This window comes from Salvia miltiorrhiza, chromosome 1 (genome assembly GCF_028751815.1).
Source record: "Salvia miltiorrhiza cultivar Shanhuang (shh) chromosome 1, IMPLAD_Smil_shh, whole genome shotgun sequence".
Taxonomy (NCBI): domain Eukaryota; kingdom Viridiplantae; phylum Streptophyta; class Magnoliopsida; order Lamiales; family Lamiaceae; genus Salvia; species Salvia miltiorrhiza.
In genome coordinates, this window is record NC_080387.1 from 33,801,373 (window position 1) to 33,823,169 (window position 21,797).

General features: G+C 38.2%; 3 protein-coding genes and 1 pseudogene across 6 annotated transcripts; 2 read left to right on the forward strand and 2 right to left on the reverse strand.

Annotated features, from left to right (window-relative positions):
* Positions 1 to 2,676: 2,676 nt before the first annotated feature.
* On the forward strand, positions 2,677 to 5,408 carry LOC131006769 (patellin-3-like; annotated as a pseudogene).
* Positions 5,409 to 6,930: 1,522 nt separating this feature from the next.
* LOC131021486 (uncharacterized) lies at positions 6,931 to 10,304 on the forward strand. Of its 4 annotated transcripts, none has more exons than XM_057950701.1 (4): positions 6,931 to 7,223; positions 7,310 to 7,977; positions 8,112 to 8,237; positions 8,719 to 10,304. In XM_057950701.1, exons 2-4 carry the CDS (start codon positions 7,522 to 7,524, stop codon positions 10,099 to 10,101), a joined length of 1,965 nt encoding a protein of 654 aa, XP_057806684.1. In that variant the 5' UTR covers positions 6,931 to 7,223; positions 7,310 to 7,521; the 3' UTR covers positions 10,102 to 10,304. The 4 variants fall into 4 exon arrangements, with proteins under 4 accessions (XP_057806684.1, XP_057806691.1, XP_057806680.1 ...); XM_057950708.1 differs by having other exon boundaries at positions 7,509 to 7,977; XM_057950717.1 differs by having other exon boundaries at positions 6,933 to 7,223; positions 8,728 to 10,304.
* Positions 10,305 to 14,794: 4,490 nt separating this feature from the next.
* On the reverse strand, positions 14,795 to 18,432 carry LOC131021509 (bifunctional nitrilase/nitrile hydratase NIT4A). The gene is made up of 5 exons (XM_057950729.1): positions 18,046 to 18,432; positions 17,139 to 17,318; positions 16,754 to 17,047; positions 16,296 to 16,577; positions 14,795 to 15,196 (listed from the first exon to the last, which is right to left on the reverse strand). Exons 1-5 carry the CDS (start codon positions 18,284 to 18,286, stop codon positions 15,051 to 15,053), a joined length of 1,143 nt encoding a protein of 380 aa, XP_057806712.1. The 5' UTR covers positions 18,287 to 18,432; the 3' UTR covers positions 14,795 to 15,050.
* A 520-nt stretch (positions 18,433 to 18,952) lies between these two features.
* LOC131021512 (putative late blight resistance protein homolog R1C-3) lies at positions 18,953 to 21,792 on the reverse strand. The gene has a single exon (XM_057950742.1). The coding sequence runs from the start codon at positions 21,772 to 21,774 to the stop codon at positions 19,222 to 19,224; it is 2,553 nt and encodes an 850-aa protein (XP_057806725.1). The 5' UTR covers positions 21,775 to 21,792; the 3' UTR covers positions 18,953 to 19,221.
* Between the last annotated feature and the right edge of the window lie 5 nt (positions 21,793 to 21,797).

The following is a 21,797-nucleotide window of genomic DNA, read 5'->3' on the forward strand; positions in this document are numbered from 1 at the left end:
TACATCTTGTTCATTAGATATACGTTTTGTTCATTAGTATTATATGTCTTATTCATTGTACTCATGTTACGCGAAAAATAGGGGGTCTCACTGGAGCGCGCCCCTATATATATATATATATATATATATATATATATATATATATATATTGGATAAAATATTTAGAGCATCCACAATTATTAACCGCTAAAGGGTCTTTTAAATGGTCCTCGCCACTTAAGAACCCATTCTCTATAATGAGGTTCTCTACTTTCGACCTTTTTAATTTTATATACTCCCTTCGTCCTACTAAAATTGGCACACTTGCCTTTTTTGTTTGTCCCACTAGAATTGATATTTTCCTAAAATAGTATGTGGTCCTTACTTTCTCTACTCATATAAAATAAGTGGACTCTACCTGCTTTACACTTTTAACCATTAATTCTTAATCTCCGTGCCCAACTCAAAAGTGTTAATTCTAGTGGGACGAAGGGAGTATTATTTTTTATTTTAAATATATTTTTAAATTAAATTATTGAATTTACCAACATAATTTTTTTTAAATTAATATTCAATATTACATTAATTAAAAAAATACAATAATTAAAAAAATTACAATAAACTTTAAAATTTTACATTCTTTGAACTACAGCTAAATAGGATCAAATCGTGCCCAAATGTGCTCGAGTAATAAGTTTTGGCGCCGGTCGTGCAATCGTCTATCGCGAAGGCTAGATTATCATGTTGTGCAAAATAATGCATGCAAACATGACATCGCTCAATCATTCATCCTCGATTATCATGTTGTGCAAAATAAGGCACACAAACATGACATCGCTTATTTGCTCCTTCTTCCATAGATGAGCCGGACATCTGATAATAGCCCAACGAGCTTGAAGAACACCAAAATCTTGTTCTATGTCCTTCCGTGTAGCTTCTTGTATCAATTTGAACCTTTTCTTCTTCTCGTCCGTAGGAAATGAATGCCTCTTGATAAAGACCGACCAATCTGGGTAGATTTATTCAATTAAATAGTAGCCCATAGTAAAGTGAGCACCATTTTCCTTGAAGTGCACCGTCGAAGCAGTTCCCGAAAGAACATCATTGAACAACGACAATTCGTTGAGCACACTTATGTCGTTGTTCGAGCCAACGGCCCCGAAGAAGGCATGCCAGATCCACAGATATTGGGATGCAATAGCCTCAAGAATAATCGTCGGCTCGCTGTGATAATCTCGGGTGTAAGCTCTTTACCGCGCCACCTGAAAATTCTTTCACGTCCAGCGCATGCAGTCGAGGCTCCCTAGCATTCTGGGGAACCCGTACTTCGCCTCGTGCAAAACAAGTAGCCTTTGACAGTCGGCGGTAGTCAGTCTCCTTAAATATTTAGGGTAAAAAATACGGCCGGTTGCTCGACAAAATTTCTTCAAGCACTCTAGTGCCATCGACTCTCTAATACGTAGATACTCGTCATAAGAATCTGCGGCACCTTCATTCGCTAGTTGCCGAATTGCCACCATACATTTATGGATCAGTGTAAAGCAGACTATCCCAATAATGTCTCCTCGTTATTGGAAGTATGGATCAGACTCCACCAAATTCACAATGTGCAAGAATAAGGATCGACGCATATGAAAACGACATAGAAAAAATGTTTCACCAAAAATAGGATCGGGGGCGAAGTAATCCCAATAAGTCGTTAACCACATGTTCCACGATCGCAATGAATGTATATTTTTTTGTTGGCCCTTTTTTTTGGAGGTGAATCGAACTGAATTATACTCGCAATCTCCATAAATGTTTTTGCAATGTGCATGAAAAAAAGACTGGGATCAACATTTGGATCCAGAAGAGCCGAAACCTCATCGCCGGTTGGAAGAATTGGAAGAAGAAGATATTTTTTTGGAGAAGAGAAAAACAATGGAGTATAGATATAGATGAAATGTGGTAAAATTGGTGAAAGGAAGAAAGAGTATTTATAAAAAATAAATAAACGAAAACTGCTCTTGTGAGCCAAATGTCCCGTTCACTTTAATTAAAAAAGAAAAAATCAAAATCTCAAACTAGTTGTTTTAGCCAAAAATCAAAGCATTTTTTTTTTAAATTTGTTATTGGTGTATCCGCATCACGCCCTTTTCTCTCTCTTACTTTGCACTGAGTGCGCACTTGTGCTTCGAGGTGTGCACCCTCTTCCCCTATAATGGTATAGGGCTCGCACGAGACGAACTTGTGCCTGCTTCGCGAGCCCTGTCGTGAATGCTCCTACAATAGCTCAACTTAAAATATACTTCCTCCGTCCGAGATAAGTGTGGTGTAAATGAGACGGTTAAAGTTTTAAAAAAATATTTGAAAATGTGTATCAAGTGGATAAAAGATTCCACTGAATTAATTTGTTAGGTAATAAATAAATAGTTTGTGAGATGATTTTTTGTAAATATTGTGTGTAAATGAGATAAAGTATAAGGATATAGTATATCTTAGAATAAAGGGTTAATGGAGCCTAAATTACTATACTTATACCGAATTCAAGTTTGGGTACCATACTTTGAAGTGTGTCATGTAAATTACTACACTATTAATTTAATCTAATTTAGATTTTCCGACCAATTACCGGCGAGGTTAATTTGAAAATTTTGCATACATGTCAAATTTAGGACGCGATGCTGGCATCCAGGTGTCGTCCTAGTGGATGCCACAATGAAACGACGCCGTTTCGGCTCCTTCAAAGATGAGAGCAACCGAATCTCATCTCTCTCGTAGCCCGAACTCAAATCCCTCCACGAATTCAAGAACCAAATCGCCGCTGCCGAATTCAGTGACGAGGCCTCCATATGGGGCATGCCGCTCCTGAAGGACGATCGCAACGACGTTGTTTTGCTGAAATTCCTCTGCGCCTGCGACTTCAAAGTGAAGGAATCCCTCTCCATGCTAAAAAACACCCTAAAATGGAGAAAGGATTTTGGGGTGGACAAGCAGCTCAAGGAGGATTTGGGCGACGATCTTGAAAAAGTGGCGTTTACGCATGAAAACTGCAACAAAGAAGGCCACCCCATTTGCTACAATGTGTATGGAGAGTTTCAGAATAAGGAATTGTATGCTAAGACGTTTGGAGATGAGGAGCAGAGGCAAAGGTTCTTGAGATGGAGGATTCAATTCTTGGAGAGGAGTATTAGGAAGCTGGATTTCAATCCGAGGGGGATTAATACGATATTTCAAATTAGCGATTTGAAGAACTCACTCGGGCCGGAAAGAAGGAGCTTCGGATTGCAACAAAACAGGCTTTGGTCATCCTGCAGGATAACTATCTTGAATCAGTAACCAAACAGGTATTAAGAGCACGAGATGTGATGCAAAAATCGGAAAATGTGAAGATTTCATATTTTATTTTTTAATGAATTGAAATTATGTTTGCAGTAGTGTTGATGATCATTCACTAACTCTGTTTGTTGCATAAGTAGAGGAAGTTTTGATTTGATTAAGAGGTTAAATGCAAAAGAAATAAAAAGCGACGTTGTTTTTTATTAAGTAAAATGATTGTGCTTAACTATTTGTCCGGCGTATCCACATAGAATTTCTAGTGGTCCATGTCATCAAAGTTGTCGCCGGAAAATGAGTTGAGTCATTAAATCAGTTTAAATTGATAGTGTAGTAATTTACATGACACGCTTCAAAGTATGGTATTCAAACCAGAATTCGGTATAAGTTTAGTAATTTAGGCGCTATTAACCCTAAAATAAAAATATCATATTTACTTTGAACTGATAAAAATAATAAAAATACCATAATTATCGTAATTTTATCGTGGACGGGGGAGAGGTAAGGTAAGTGTGATTTTAATTTCTGTTCCTAATTGATTTAGTAGATTGCAATAGGAAAAAAGTTAATAATTCTTATGTCACTCTGCCAAACGTGGACCATTGGCCACCTATGAATGTGATGCCTACCAACATTGTAATTTGTACCATTGAAAAGTTACATTTTTGACATATTTTACAAATTCATGTGACAGCTTTTTGCAGATTTACCATAATAGTAAAAAATCACTAGTGATTCTTATCCTAAACGGGCCTATGAATTATTGCGATCTCATTTCGTATTTTCAACGTTTCATACTTACTATAGGTATATATGGTTGTACATATTTTTTTTATTTAATTAAAATTATAAAAGATATTTAAATATAATTAAATAACCTATTTGCATGCAGGTGAGATCTCTACACCCCATAAAAGTGAAAAAATTAAACCCAAAATTACTCAGATAAGAAAATTTTTAGGTGCCTTTTGTCACTTGAGATATGGATTCGTACAATATAATAATATGTTATTTATTTTCAACATTCTATGATGAATGAGTTCAATAATAGGGACTATGAATAATTGAGAATCTAGATATAGTGTTAATATGAAAGAAGTATAAAAAAAGAAAAAAACTGGTCTGGCGCCAAAAATAACATATTGTATTTTTTTAAGGGGAAAAATGACATGTTGTATTAATATGGGTAAATATCACTTTATGTCCCATCGTTTGGCCGAATTATCGATTATGTCCCAATTTTTCGATAATATCTAATTGATACCCAACCTATCAATATTTTTTTAATTGTGTCCCGTAAAAAAATTTCGACGCACGGAAGTTGACGTGGAATGCCGGAGTTTGATTACGTGGACTTATTAATCCACTTGGAATTGTCAAATCCATTATATTTTAATAAAAAAACTTAACATAATCCATATCACCTCATCCTCTTTCCTTGCGCCAAAAGAATCACATCATCTCCTTCTCCGCCTCGCCGCCGACCTCCACTCCTGCGACGCTGCCGCCACCACCACCATCACCGTCAAGCCTACCGTCAGTGCCGCAGAAACACCAAAGGCCGTCTACCATCTCAAGCCTACTGTCAACTCCTCTCTTCTCCTCACCTTATTTCCTCACTCTCCACGAAACACCACAGGCCGTCTACCATCTCCAGCGGAATTCCGCATTCCCCGCCATCGTAGTGTTTCCGACGACGAGAACAGTCGGCCACCTCCTCCCCAATACTTATCAACACAAAGAATTTGTTTATAAATCCTTATATTTCGATTTCTCTTCATTCTTCGATTTCTGTTTCAAAAATTATCTATTGTGTAATAGTTGAAGTAAATCATGAATAGAGAATGGAGCAAGAGAAAATCTTGATAGAATTTTGGTGGGTATACGATTTTGCGACATCCCTAACTCCCTTCTCCGCCCCCAATCTCCATGACGTCTTCTGCTACCATGTAGCCCTCTTCCCCTGCGCCAGAATGGGTCACCTCATCCCCTTCCTCCGCCTCGCCGCTGACCTCCACTCCCGCGGCGCTGCCTCTCGCCGCTTCCTCTGCCCCGTGCTTTCTTCCCTCTCGCCGCCTCTCTCCGCCGCCGTCGTCGATCTCCCTGTCCTCTGAGAACATCAAATTGACGTTAGGGTTCAAAATCATCGCACGATTGGAACAGAGGAAAGGTATTTCGTGGCTGCGGAGGAATACCTGAGAGGAGAGGCCACTGCGTCGAACGTGTATTTTGTGGCGGCGAAGATCGCGGGTGAATGGCGACGAGCTTGGAGCGGCGGCCAGCATAGGTGCCCTTGCCCGACGAAGAGTTCTTCACTTTTCCCAAACTTTAGAACTTTTTAGTGTTGATTTGGGTTTTTTTCTTCATGCACACTCGTTAGTATTGTTTTAGTGCCACATAATTATAGCTGGCAAATCCAACTGTTTTAATATTTCCACGTCACAGTTTCCGGCGTGCCACGTCAACTTCAGGGCGCCGAAAATTTTTTAGGGGACACAATTTAAAAAACGTTGTTAGGTTGGGTACCGATTAAATATTATTGAAAAGTTGGGACATAATCGATAATTCGATCAAACGATGGGACATAAAGTGACATTTACCCTATTAATATTGATATATAAGGCTAAATCTGCGTAGTCAAATTTGACCATAAAAATAAAATATGGCTGGAGATGATAAATTTCATATCGTAATGGTATAAGTTTTTCAACGATAATATTATAGTAAGTATCATTAATTCTTCGCCTAAAAAAAAGTATCATTAATTCTTCATTTAGATCGGATAAATTTAATGATTTTTGGTAAATTTATCACGACGACCAAAGTTGAACACAATTTATTTAGGCGGCTAATATATGCTTGATATTTGTTCAAGTCTGTTATAATAATTATTTTAAACAAAGTCTATAATCATTAGTGTTTCAAGCTAGAAAGTTATCATTAGTCACCATGCTCTAATTCTTGAACACAAAAAGGGCAAGAAATCATTAGGAAAAAAAGGAAAAATATTAAAACGCCATATCAAAATGATTAATAATATTCCGATTCAACGCATTCCATATTTTTCACAAATAGAATTATGTACCGTCAAAATAAGAATATTTCACTTTTTCTACAGTATATTAAATATTGATCCTTATTCAAATTTTGGTAAGGTTAATTATAATTTCTATCCCGATATTTCATTATTTTTTTAAATTTATTTAAAATATTCTCAAATCTATCAATAAGTTAAACTTTCATTGCTAGATTAGTGACATGACATGTACTCCTTAAAAAACTATAGAGATGTGATTTTTTCAATTTTTATAAGATTTCAATATGTCATATCATCAGTCAAGTGTCATAGTACAATTTAATTTGGTGATAAATTTGAAAATAAATTAAAAAAACAGGTATATAATTGGTACATTCTAATGATTAAGATAGATTTGAAAAATCCTTAAAAAATGGAGATGAAAAAAAAATTAATCTAAATAAGTATCGTGTTAATTTCGAGCATTGCAAATATTTTTATTTCGAAAAAATAAAATAAAATAAAACAATAAGACAGTGGCGGTGATTGTGCCTTCTAAATGCTCACGTGTATGCCACGTATTCCTCTTCTTCTCTTTATATCACAGGTCTAACTGCCTTCTTCTCTCTCTCTTTCACAAACTTTTCCTTTTCCATGAAAAAGGCTACCAGATTCACTCCTTGAAAGCTCTCTCTCTCTCTCTCACCGCTTTTCCCAACTGCACTTGAAGATGAAGCTTTGACAGTTGCCTCATTCGCAACTACACTGTCACATGTATCTTCTACACTTTTCCTTTCCCTCTCTGGAATTTTGAAAATCAGAGCCCAACTTTTCGCAAAGGGGGCTCAAATTTGCATGCCAAACCCATCTCAACATCATTCCCTACTCCAAAAAGACACTACATTAATAGCCGGTACGTCCAAATTCCCCCCCACTGTTTAAATTAAACCCCTTCTTTTTTGACTGATTAAAAGCATTTTACAACTCCAACTTTGGCAGTTACAAAAGAGGAAAATTTTCATTTCAAAAGGGGGGGGCATCACCGATTGTGTACAATGCACTGTTGCGACCTTATTTTTGTCTGTAGATCTGTTTAGGCTTCTGAGGGTTTTTATAGGGATTTTGCCTTTTATATGCATATACATTGCTCGAGATTGGCATAGAGCGTTGTTATGATATAGAATAAGGTTAAATATAGGTGAAGTTGGAGAATGCCAAGGCAGAATTTGATCAATGTTGATGTCAAAATTGGAGGGAGGAAATGCAAAGTGAGGAAGAGGGGTTGTTCATCGTCGTCTTCCTCATCGTTGGTGCAGAATAACCGGTTGAAGCGCGCTTTTTTGGTGGGGAAACGAGTGGGATCGAGCACCCCTGTTCCGAGGTGGAAGATGATGAGCTCCAGATCACCATCAGTGGAGAGTGACAAGGCGGCAACTCTAAAGTATTTGGCGACAAGGGGTGGCGAGAAGGCGAGGGAGTTGTCGATTTCAGCCCGGAAACTGGCTGCCACTCTCTGGGAGATTGATGGTATGCCTTCACCAAGAGTGAGGAGGGATAATTTTGATGATAGGAGGAGTGCGGTAGGGGGAGTTGTTAGATTGGAGGAGGCGAAATCAGGATCAACGGCTCTTGTTTTGTCTGATCTGTTTCGTAGTCCTGTTGCTGAGGTGGGGATTGTGCATTTACATGGACAAAGTTGGATATTTGTGTTTGTTTGAATGAGGGATTTTTTTTATGGTAGAAGTGATTCTTTTGCATAAATCGCGTTTGATGTTGTTTTGTTGTCATTTTCGAATTGCAGGGAATGGAACCTCTTCCGCCAAAGATGGCCAGCCATAGAAGGAGAGCATCAGCAAGTTCTCAGAAGCTTCTGCAGGTTGATAGTGGTTTGGGAGGCACCAAATCTCCTCATAATTGCCTCGTTGAGGTATATTTTCGAGTTAAACGTTTTAGATATTCTTTTACTAGTTTGTGAGATGAAGATGGTTAAAGAATTTGGCATCAGCATTTGTGTTAGTTGATTAGGACCTTCGTTCCCTTTGGTGGAGGATGATTCATAGATTCACTAGTTGAGCACATCTTCATGAATTAAGTGCATCGAGCATTTCTTTCTGGATTAAGAAAACTAAGACTAAATGTGTTTTTAGTGATTTTTATTTTTTATGGATTATAGCTTTGACTGAAATGGACAAAAATCGTATGGTCTTACTGTGGTGGAGCTGAGAACATGGTTTGTTTTTGTTATGGGGCACCATTTTACCTATCATGTCATGTGTTTGTCTCTATATAGATAGCAACAAATGGTTAAACACTTTCATTTGTCAAGCACTAGTGTATTAATTTCTGTTGGCTGTTTCTTCTTGATTGGAATGTTCTACAGAAGGTTAAAAAACTGTGGATTAACAAAGACGATGCAGGTTGATCAGGTGCAGAACCATGCCCGGAGCCCATGTAGGCAAGTAGTTGGAACCAAGAATCGTCTCCAGGATGTGTATAACGGCCTCATAACTTCTAAAGAGTTGCTCAAAGTGATGAGCCGCGTTAGCCATCTTGAAGAACAGAACTCTACGCGTTTATCCCTTTTCTCGGCCCTAAAGTTTGAGCTTGACCGGGCTTGTATCCATGTAAGTAAATTGATCCAAGAGCAACGGAAGGGGGGTGAGATTGGTGTTTTGGTAAAGCAGTTAGAAGAGGAGAAGTTAGTTTGGAAATTGAAAGAGCAAGATAGGATTCGCAATGCCATTGCATCTGTAAATGGAGAGCTCGAAACAGAGAGGAAACTGAGGAGGCAGACGGAGAGGCTGAACAAGAAGCTTGGAATAGAATTGGCGGAGACAAGGGAGTCCCTGACGAAGATAACCAAGGAGCTCGAGAGCGAGAAGAGGGCACGAGAGATATTTGAGCAAGTGTGTGATGAGCTGGCTCGAGGCATAGGGGAGGATCGGGCCGAGGTGGAGGAACTCAAGAGGCGATCGGCTAAAGTCTGCGAAGAGGTGGAGAAGGAGAGAGAGATGCTTCAGTTAGCTGATGTGCTGCGTGAGGAGAGAGTGCAGATGAAGCTTGCGGAGGCCAAGTATCAATTTGAGGAGAAAAACGCCCTCGTGGACACGTTGAGGAACGAGCTTGAGGCCTACTTGAAGTCCAAGAATGGCGAAGAGCAACAACAAGGTGATGGCTCTCCGAGCTATGACAAGATCAAGGAGCTCGAGAGATACTTGAGGGAGACGCTGCCTAGCCCATATGAGTACCAAGATAAAGACAGAGACGATGTTTTGGTTGTTTCAGCAGTAAACAAAGCTGATCAACACAAAGAAGAAGAAGAGGAAGACGATGATGATGATGATGTTGATGATGATGAGGACGATGATTCAGCTGACAGCGACCTCCACTCCATCGAACTAAACATGGACGACATCAGCAAGAGCTTTCAATGGGGTGGCCCTGCCAAAGCTGAATCGAGGAGGAACTCAGTCGACAAGAGCAAAGGGAGAAAGTCTATCTCAGGAAAGATCAAGAAACCAACGGCAGCAGCAGCCGCCATTTTGCCCGAGACAAAGCTCTCATCAGATGGGAACAAACAAGAAACCCTAGACATGTTTGACAGGAGAGGGCTGTTTGAGTTCTCATCACAGCCATGGAAGAAGAAGGACGTCGAGGACGAGCTCGAGAGATACAACATGATCAAAGACCTAAGAGACCACATAGTTTCCACTTCAAGAATTGCATCCTCTCAAGACTTGGCCACCTCTCCTTCAAAGGATCCTCCCAATGGTGTGCCATGTCATGGCTAGCAACTTGAGGCGTCGCATTGCGCCTCCTTATCGGGTTTGGGGTATGGCGAAAACTTCCCTCCAATGTGGCTTAGCCTATGCCATGAATTCAAGAGTGTAAACAGAAATTTTTGTTTCCATAGATTTACATAAAGTCTGTAACTGTATAAATTATGCTACTCCTCTTCAGGCAATGAAAGTATTGTTATATGTTGAAATTTTTACTGCTTTGTTCTTGAAATTTCTTTTACGAAGATTGGCTTTTTGGGATAATCTTAAAGTTTAACCAAATAATGCTGTGGTACAAATGCACTAAATTGTGCTGGTCCCATGTTATTTAACCATCATAGTACAACCTCCTGAATCATGTCAGTTTTTGACTATTCTGATAGTGATTGCTCCTTGCTTCCCACAAACCTTTTTCTGATACAGTTACTTTTTGGATTAGAGAGGTTTCATTAGAATATTGCAAAATAGGCCATGAATCCAATTGTTGAAGTAGTTACTAGAGGAGCTAGCACTTTTGCAGTGCTGGCCCAGCATTAGACAAGCAATTTCTTGTGTTTGGCTTTTGCCTAATCTTGTCTTCAACTTGAAGACTCATGCATGTAACCTGGCTTCAAGAGATGAAGACTTGGAAAACAGCCCACACCATTGAAAACTAGAGAAAAGACACACAAAATGAGATTTGTCACCTCAATATTTTTAATCCCATCAAAATCTTGTTTCTTACAAAACACATGGTTTGGGGCAAGAGAGGAATTGGGGGTGACACCACAGAAATGTTGTCTCAAACAATTGTGTTTGGAATTTTAATAAGGTGTGTTGGATTATTTAGAGCACATGCACCCATATCATTGCCAGATACAGCTGGAAGCTATGGCTCCCAGAGAAACCATCCATTTTTTATTTTATATTATACATCATGTTGATTCAATGAATGATTGTCTCATGTGGAGGCATCATTTAAGCATCATTTTCAAGTGTCCCATTTATTTTTATTTTATTTTGTCCACTTGTTTGGGATTTTGAAATATCTATGTATTCTCCTACATAGAGGTTTAACTAAGTTTCGTTAAATAAAATAAGAGCCGGGAATTATTTTTAACTCTTCGATGATTAAGATCTACGGTTGATGAATGCACCACTTGAGTTTGAATCTCGAAGGAAGCGAAATTTTTATTTTTCTCGAGTGCAGTAAATTTAACAATTGATGCTTTAACTTATATAGCAAATACAATAATTTTTAGCGATTCTCATATTCTTACGAAAATTATAATTCTCGCTAGAACCACATTGCTTCTACATATGCATATATAGCATTTTGTCCACTTGTTTGGATTTTTTTTTTTTTTTTGATAAACTTGTTTGGAATTTTGAAATATATATGTATTCACCTACGTACGTGTATATAGTGGGTATATATGTACACAATTATCAGGCGCAGAATTTAGACAACAAAATTAGGAAATATGTCAAATATCTAGCACCAAATTGACGACTAGCAGTGGCTAGCACATATGTTAAACATATTTGGAATATTTGAAATTTAAGTATATATATCACATATTTTAAAAAATGAAAAAAAAAATGTCAAGTTTCATATATCATCGGTTATTTATTTTATTTTATTTTAGATTAAAGGACATGGAATGCTAGATAAAGACCTATGTTAAGAGTAAAGAAATATCATGTGATTGAAACGTACATAATGTAGTTCATCCGTTCACAAAATATAATCTTAAAAATAGACAATACGAGTTTTAATAAAAATGATTAGTGTATTGTGAATGAAGAAATGATCTCATTAAAAAGTATTGTTAATGATAATAATTAATTTTATTGTGAGTGAAAATTAGAGCCCCAAAATAGAAAGTTTTAAAAAATAGAAAGAGATTAATTTTTGTGGACGCTTCAAAATGACAAAAATTGATCATTTTTTTTAAAAGGTTAATAGCCGGAAAATACACGAACTTTCACGAAATTTGCAAATTACACACGAGCTTCAAAAATAGCTTCAGAATACATCACCTTTTAATTTTGTTGCAAATTGCACACGGCGAAATTTCCGGCGAAGAATAGGTTTGACCGGTGATTACGTGGACATTACATGGCATATTGCGTGGTTTTTTTTACATGCTGGCAAGCCACGTATGCAAAACGACGTCATTTTGATATTTTGGAGAATTTACTAAAAAATAAAAATAAAAAAATGCAACCCTGTCTGCCTCCCTGCTTCTTCGGCGAGGAGCAGCTGTGCCGTGACCTCCCCTCTTCCACCTCCACTCAACTGCCACCTCCACCTCTCACCTTCTCCGACCCACACAACGTCGCCTCTCTGTCCTCCAAATCAAGCTCAAAAACATTAGATCTCTACATGGAAATCAACAAGCCTCTGCACCATAAGAAATGGTTGTTGCCGTTCGTCTCCTCTCTCCTAACCTCCTCTCTCCTCATCGTCTTGACCCTCTTCACCACAATCCCATTTCGTCAAACTCCTCCAGTCAAGCCACTAGCCTCTCACCTTCTTCGACCCACACAAAGTCGCCTCTGTGTCCGCCTCCCTCAAATCCCTCATCTCCAACAACGTCGCCGCCTTCATCCTCCTCCACTGCCAGCAGCGCCATGGCTGCAGCCCTCCACCGCCACCTCCAGATCTGGGGATTTTCCCCTTTTTACCCCCGGTGACGCGACGCCGCCTCTATCAGTGGCAGAGCCACTGCCACCTCTCACCTTCTTTGACCCACACACACCATACAACAACAAATCCCAGTTCGCGCCTGCTCTGGTCCATCGCCTCCACCAACCAAACCACCGAAGAAGGTGCGGTGTCCAGACGGGAAGGCACCTCTGGTCCATCGCCTCTTACTTTTTTCCATTTCTTATTTTTTATTTTTTTTAATTTATACTACTCAAAATGACGTCGTTTTAAATGTCGGTGAGTCCACGTCCGAAAATTTCGGGAGCCACGTCACCACCGATCAAGGTGGTGGTCAACACGTGTGCAATTTGCAACAAAATTAAAGCTCATGTGCAATTTGCAAATTTCGTGAAAGTTCATGTATTTTCCGGCTATTAACCCTTTTTAAAACGGACGGAGCAATATTGAAAGCGATCCTCTTTATTTATTTCTTAACTAAAGATGAAGAGATTTCATGGGTGAACGTCCACATCATGCAAATTACTCAGTACTTTAATAAAATATTTATAAATATTTTATTAAAATATGTGAATGATCTGTAATGTGTGGACGACTGCATAAGAAAATTTATGATTTTTTTAATCACTATAATTAGTTTTATATTGCGAACAATCCAAAGCAATCCTATAAAATATTTTCTACACCCTGAGATTAGTATGGAACACGTTTATATATTCTAGGTCTCTTGGGTACACTGGGATGTACCGTACACTCAGGTTGATCCGTACCCAAATCTTGACTCGCATTCTGATTCAAATCGTGTAAATGACACTATTCGGTTATACAAATGACACTGTCTGTAACTGACACTATTTTGTTATATAAATGACATTGAATATAATTGACATTATTCGGAAATATAAATGACACTTCTTGTAATTGACACTATAAGATTACAAATGTCACTATAATATTTTAAATAACACTATAAGATTGAAAATGACACATAACATTTTTAAATTTTATAGTGTCATTTATATAATTGAATAATGTCAATTATAAGTAGTGTCATTTGTATAACTGAATAGTGTCATTTACATGATTTGGATCAGGATGCGGGTTAAGATTAGCATACGGATGAGAATTTGGTATGGGTCAACCTCGATGTACGATATACCCTAGTGTACAAGAGATTTTTTGTTCTCAAGTTAAGTCGTATATCCTTTTCCGATAAAATTGTTTATCCGTTTTTTTGGAATTGGGTAATGGAAGTATCCTGCATTCTTAATATTTTTTTTTATGACACCTATACATCTATGAATCCTTATAATATCAAATATCATAACAAAGTATAAAATAGGCAACGGGAGTCGAACTTCATTAATTTTTCCAAATATTCGTAACTTTTCCTATGTCTTAAAGGGCAAAACACCTTTTTAGCTTCAAATAATTCCTCATTGTACTTGCCACTTAATTCCTTCCATCTCCTAATTCCTTTTTTTTTGACATAATTGATTGATAACATGATAAGACACTCTTGCGTAGGGGCCTCACTGAAAAAACTTTTTGATACTCCATAATTTTACATTTCACGACAAAAACTACTTCGTTTTGTTACTATGGTAAATTCTTTATCAGCTGCATTGCAAATTTATCATGGAAAGGAGAGACAAAGAAATATAATAATCCTCATTTTTTTATCCCATATTTTGTAAGTTGATTTTCTTTTATCACACTAGCCATTTCTCTAATAATAATATTATCATACCAACCAACACTATAATATTATCCATAATTTTTTTTCATTCTGACGGAGAAAAATTATCTACTCTATAAAACATGTGAAAATAACGAAAAAAATAGTACTAAAGTAATAAATTTTCAGCCTTTTCCATCAAAGATGACACACCCTTGTTCATTATTTTGAAATTATTCCTACATGTACAGTTCGACCTCTCCAAACGTTCTTGGGATCAAGTATAAATTGTCGTTTCAATTGAGACAAACTTCATTGGTCCCTCACTCTCTGTAAAATCAGACACACATATATGCCCAATCAATGAGAGAAAGAGAGAGAGGGAGAGACTGTCTGCATTATGTTTTTGGTAGAATATACATATATGAACACTGTATTTTGACGATGCATGATACCTGGTACATTGTAAGAATGCATCATCTCACCCAAAGATAAGAATGTTGGGACAAATCCATGAGAATATATATACAATAATTGAGAAAATTATTCAGACAATTAAAGGACAGCGACAGCATACTCGACCTAGAAGGCTTAGGTGAATGAACCTGCATTTTGGACGTTAGTGCGTGTCTGCTAGGGAACGTCGGGCTTGCTTGATGCCGAGGTGAAGGAAACAGGGGTCATGGGGTGGTCCTTCACGACGAGGCTGAGGATCTCAGGGCGCGCGTAGTGGCCGACCACATCAAAGTCGAACTTTGCCCGAACCACCTCGCCAAGATCTGTGCATAAGGAAGAAGACAACCATGGAAAGGTGCAAAATAATTGAATCCCTAACCAAAATATAGGAAAGCAAGGACAAAGCCAGCAACAATCCAAATCAGCATCACACCCATATCCAACCTCAGTAACTGGAGAAGACAGCCATTACAAATGAGAAGGAAGAGACAAACTTTATGCAGAAAACACGAGAACGTGTAGTGGAAGGGGACAAGCAGTGACTATAAGAGCGAGGAAGATGATTAGTGTTACAATGAAAGGTGCACTATAATTATTGAGAAAATTCGACGGAGACAAGAGAAAAGATTAAAACTTTCATATCAGACATTTCGGGGCTGCAAAGGAAAAGTGAAAAAGACTCTTTGATAGTTATCTACTTGCTAACTGGTTAAGATTAGGTACTCATGCATTTTTGTTTATACAGTTATGCATTATTATAAATATATTCATGCATTTTTTTTTGAGAGGATATTCATGCATTTCTTGATAATGTTTTCGAGTTAATGCATTTATGCCGTTTTCAAGTGTGTGAATTGCACACAATCCATGAACTTTACATTAATAAATTATTAGAGTCGAATAATTTGTATTAAATTTTACACTATATAGTAATTAATTAATATAAAAAAATTGAAAACTATTCTTTTCATGGTTAATATAAAATCGAAGATAGATTTTTAATGTATGTGAAGCGAAACCACAAATATATTATTAAATGTAGCGATGAAAAATTAGTTTAGTTATAGTTAATGAATTGACATTTCTAATTCAATGGTATAAATAGATTTGGTTTCAAGCATGAAAAATTAAGATAATGATAGCATGAGATCTAGATATATAATAAATATATTTAGTGTAATAATGAATTAATATATTCTTATAAATATATAACATATAATATACAAAGTTATCCTTAGAATAAAATATGTTATATGGATATGATAGACAATCTATATTTGTGCCCAAGGCACTTCACTTTTTATATTAATATAGATATATGCAGTTCTGTATCCAACATTATGCATGTTTTTGTCTAACACATGATATTTCATTACTTTTAAGTTTAAACAATGAAGATAAACAAAGAACAAAGCAACGTACCCAAATCTGCGGATATGAGTGCTTCCCCTTCATAATTCGGCCCTGCCAGCACAGTCCCCGATGGAGAGATTATGACACTGCCGCCAGCACAGACAACAGATTCCGGCATGAGTTCTTCCTCTGCACCGGAGAAGACATAATCCGGTGGAGGTGGATAGTCTTTTCTTCTGCAGAACTGGTTGGCAGAGAGCACAAAACACCCTCCTTCAAGGGCAATGTGGGTCATCGAAGCTTGCCAGACATCCCTCGAATCAGCCGTAGGAGCACAATATATTTCAACACCTGTTAACACAAAGCTCTGAGGAACTTGAACAATAGCTTCAAATAGAGAAGAATGAGTCGGACACGAACAATGGCTAAGACTATTCATGGCTGAATAAAATGTAATATATACTGAGTTCTCATCATGTATCATGAGATGAAAGAATTGAATACATGGAGATAAAGTGAAAAACAACCTTTAGCATACATTGCTGTCCTTAAAAGTGGCATTCTATTTTCCCAACAAATTGCAGCCCCGATTTTCCCAATAGGTGTGTCGAAAACAGGGATTGTTGACCCGTCTCCAAAGCCCCAGATTATGCGCTCCAGAGCCGTAGGCATGACTTTCCTATGCTTTCCAAGGAAATGACCTTGAGGGTCGAAAAACAGAACAGTGCAGTATAGGGTATATCCATCTCTCTCTATAGCCCCCATCACTAAATGAACCTTATATTTCGCGGCCATTGCAGCTAAACGTTCAACTTCAGGACCTGACAGAAGATGGGATAATATAGTAACTGTGACACAAACATTCTCTGTTATATCTTATACAATGCATTTTTCATCAATGCTGGTTCTTACCAGGAACATCAATAGCAGCAGCGTGATATCTCCGGAACTCCTCTTTGCCCTTGGCTGTACGGTTACCAATTGAAACACCAAAAGTTGATCCACGTGGATAGCCACCAATGAATGCTTCAGGAAACACAACTAACTGAGAGCCATATGAGGCTGCTTCAGCCAGCAGCCTTTCAGCTTTATCTGGACGAACAAGACTACTCGTCACTCACAAGGCTTTCGCGTAGATAGCAAAGAATAAGACGAAATTCTAAAATAATGTATCCAGATTCCTCAAAGTTTTCCTATACTTTTAGCACAGTACTGTAGAGCAATTCTTACTTCTTTTGATAGAATCAGATAACGAAAGGAGGAGCACCTAATGGCCCCTCAAAAGTGATATCTAATCATAGTAAACACCAACCATATTAGGGATGAAGGCTTTACTAAAATCAGTGCATATTAGGGGTGAAGGCTTTACTAAAATCACAGTGAAGTCAGGGAAATTATAAAGAACTGCTCCAAATTCTTTCAAAACATAGCCTTTTATTCATGTAATAATCTTTCCTCAGTCAAGGTTTCATCTAGAGCCAAACATAACATTTCAATGAATTTCCTCCTCATACAAAAGTAACATGATAAGACTAATGCAAATGTATGCTAATCAAATATCTTTCAGCTTTTTCAGGCTTCAAAGAAAGAAACCCTTGAAACCCTTTTTCTTTATTCAACACTCATCAATCATAATCAAGAAAGCAACTCCAACCATCTCCCTTCACCATTCAAGAGTAACTCCAGAACCATCTAGAAACACAAGCAACTCAAAAAACACTTTTGCACCCAACAATTCAGTAATGCATTTCTTTTTTTTGTCTACCACAAGCCCGAATCTTTGTCAATTAGGAAAACAAAAAAAGGAAAGGGAACCAACCAAGAGTGGCAGGGGTGTCGTAGAAGACGGTGGCCGCCTGGACGACGGTGGCGCGGACGGTGGGGGCGGAGGCGTCGGCCCCCATGTCCACCTCGGCAAACAAAGGGCCCTCGTCAACAGCAGGATTAGGAACCAGAGCCATGTCTCTCAGCTTCTCAGCTACTGCTTCTTCCACCCCTGAATTTCTATTCAGAATTTGACTGTTCGGAGCAACCGATGATGACGTGGACACTGAGCTCATGTGAAATGGCGACGACTCTGTAAGAAAATTTCGATCATTAATTTAAAAAATAATTACGTTCTTTCCATTTTTGTTTTTAGTCCAGAGATTTCTTGAAAGTGGTGGATCATAAAATTTTCTTCAAATGGGTAAGGGTCGGAAGATTGGTTTTTGGATTGGTGGCATGAAATTGTCTTGAAACGGGTTAAGGGTCGGAAGATTAACCGGGTCAGCCCACCTAAGTGTTATATCCAATCTCCAGATAATTAAGTGTTACTACATGATCCTAATAAAAAGTAATGTCAAATAATAGTTAAATTCTTATTATTGATAATTTTTAATTAAAATATTGATAAACTAAAATTGAAAATTATTAATAAAACTCTAACAACAATTAATTAATTATTTACGTAGTACTTATTATTTATTATTTTTTAATTACGGCGATCGAGGACTTTTAAATAGTTAAATGAGAATGAATCTAAAAAGTTAAATATTTAAATTTTACAGTTAATGTTAATTTATTCAAATTTATCGTGTAAAAGGAAAATAACGAATAAGTCAGTATAAATTTACAAATAAATCAATATAAATCTACGAATAACAACTTGTAATGCATTACACGAACATAACGAATAAGCTAATATAAATATACGAATGTAATGCATAAATAGCCATTATTTTAACACGCTATTTGTGAAATCTTGTTCTTCTCCGAAATGAGTAGTATGCAAATACAAGCATACACGAACCAAAAAAAACAAAAGTGTTGAGTTTCTCAGGCTTGTAGAAAAATGATAAAATTACACACGATCAACTAGAAAATACATTAATTTATCAAAAAAAAAAAAAAAACTAGAAAATTCATCAACTTGAAAAAGTAAGGCCATTAAATTTCACCTTCTCCTTCAACTATTTGCCTCATATTGTGTTGCTGAAAAGTGGCCCGAAACTAATTATCTTGCCGTATATGTGAATCGAAGATTTTGGTTAGTGAAGCCCTCTAGTCGGAATTTTTCCTTGAACTCTTTTGCATCCTCCTGATCAAAGAAGTTGAGCTCCACTTGAAGCCCATGATTTCCAAGGCTCTCTTGTTCCTCTACTATCTTAATCGCTGAAATGTAGACTGATTCCGCGCAATAGCTCACATCTATTCTTTCAAGAGTCGCTATATCTCCTACACCTAAAGGGATCTCTTCCAGTTCGGATAAACCTGAAAGGGAAAGTGTCTCCAACACTAGAAAATGGGAGCACTCCGCAATCCAACAGATCAAACCAACACATCCATAAACTTGCAGGTGCTTCAAGCTAAGGAATCTCTCCTCACTCGAATCCCATTTCGATCCCACCAAGGATTTCCTCCCCGACAAATTGAGAACTTGGAGACGAGGCAATGAACCAAGTGTCTTCATATCCCTCCACAAGAGCTTGCAACCATGCAAACTCAACTCCCTGAGTGAGCTCAAGAATCTGAGGTTCTTCGTGGAATAATGTGGCCTTGACGATCCACAGGCGGAGTATCTCAGCGACTCGAGTTTGGTTAAGCTTCCGATATTGTACAAAGTGCGACGCGAGCTCGAATCAAATTCCAATTCCTTAATGTTTGGTATTCTCTTACAGACCTCCTTAGAACACTGGAATTGCTTTACTCTCCTGAGCGTCTGCAAGTTTCGCAATACAATCGCGTCTCGATTGCCCCTGGGATGAGGAAGATGGAGTGACCCGATATCGACATGCCTAAGCTGTGGCATCTCCCAGATCTCAGCCGGCGCAACAACTTTTACAATCCCTGTAATCTTCAAAGTCTGCAAACTCCAGAGGTTTGAAATTGATGAAGGGAGATTGTAACTGCGGATCCTGTTGAGTCCGACAAGAGTAGATTCATGGTATAAATACCGCAAGCTGACATCTCGGAGATTATAGTCTAGGCTACCCGAACAGTGAGCCAACACCCTCAACGATCGAGATTTAAACGGCCTTTCCTTGGCGGTGAATATCTGAGGATGGACAAGACCAGAGCTATTGTTTTGGCTGTAAAAGCTTGCAGTTCTTTCATCAACGGTGAAGTGACGCCGCACACAAACAAAGTCCTCTTTTGCAGCAATCTTGATGCTCAAGTCTCTTACAAGATCATGAACACAACATGTTTCGAACCTCTTGTGTGGTCTGAACCCACGAACTAAAAGGAGACTCCTGTCGATGAGCTCCTTTACGTATCCCTCCGCGATTTCTTCCAAACTCTGGTGTGTGTTTGGTTTTATAAAGCCTTCAGCAACCCAGAGTTTAATGAGTTCGGACACACGGATATCACAGTCTTCCGGAAACAATCCCAGGTAAAGGAAACATGATTTCAGACACGCAGGCAAGTGCTTATAACTCAGATATAATATGCTCAACACTTTGTTTCCCTCTCTTGAATTCAAAATCAAGCTTATATCATTTCCAATCTTCTCCCAGTATTCTTGTGTCCTAGATGATTTTCCAAGAAGGCCTCCAATCACGACGATCGCGAGTGGGAGTCCTCTGCACTTGTTAACAATCTTCTTTCCGATGTCTTCCAGTTCAAGAGGGCAGCTTTCCTGTGGAAATGTTTTCTCACAGAAAAGCTCCCAACTCTTACTATCATCAAGAAAGCTCAATGCAACTGCAGAGGAGCTAAAATAATCCACCACCTCCGATAGCCTAGTTGTTACCACAATTCGGCTTCCATTGTTATTTTCTGGGAAGAAAAAATTCATCCTATCCCAAACCTCGACGCTCCACACATCATCCAGTATAATGAGATACCTCCTACCATATAAAGTTTTATGCAACTCTTCGCCTAATTGATCCTTATCAATATTACTACTCAATCCTCCTAGGCAAGAAAGTGCTTCTTTAAGAATTTCTCTAGCATTGTAATCTTGCGACACAGTAACCCAAGCACGAACATCAAAATGTTGAACAGTAAGTAGATTTTCATAGACGTTTCTAGCAAGAGTGGTCTTACCTATCCCTCCCATTCCGACGATTGAGATTATCCGCCGCTCAGGAGGTTGTCCAGTGAGCTGATCCAAGAGTTGCACCAAGTAGCCGTCGAATCCCACCATAGCTGCAGTCTTCACAGATGCAGCTGATGACGTCGAATACGAGGGCTGCCGGTTTATGCACCCCATTTCTTCTTTAAACTTGATTACCTTTTCCTCGATTGAAAACATGCCGTCGATTATTCTCTGCAGACGGAGCAACATCTGCAGACTTTTTTTAGTGGAAACAGCACGAACTCGATCTGCTGCTTCACATTCAGTTATATCTTCAGCCGCATGAGCCACGAATGCAATTCGCCTCAGCAAATCATCTGCTTCTCTGCTGCCTGCATCTGAATAATGCTCTACAAAATCTAGAAAGAAATCAACCTTTGTGCGAAGAGATTCATTCTGGTACTTGTCCAAACAAGTAGAGAGGAGAGGATGAGCCTGGATCTTCTCCATAGTATTCAACAAAGAAACTAGAGATGCATAAGCCGCCATCTTTAACCTCTGATATATTTTTT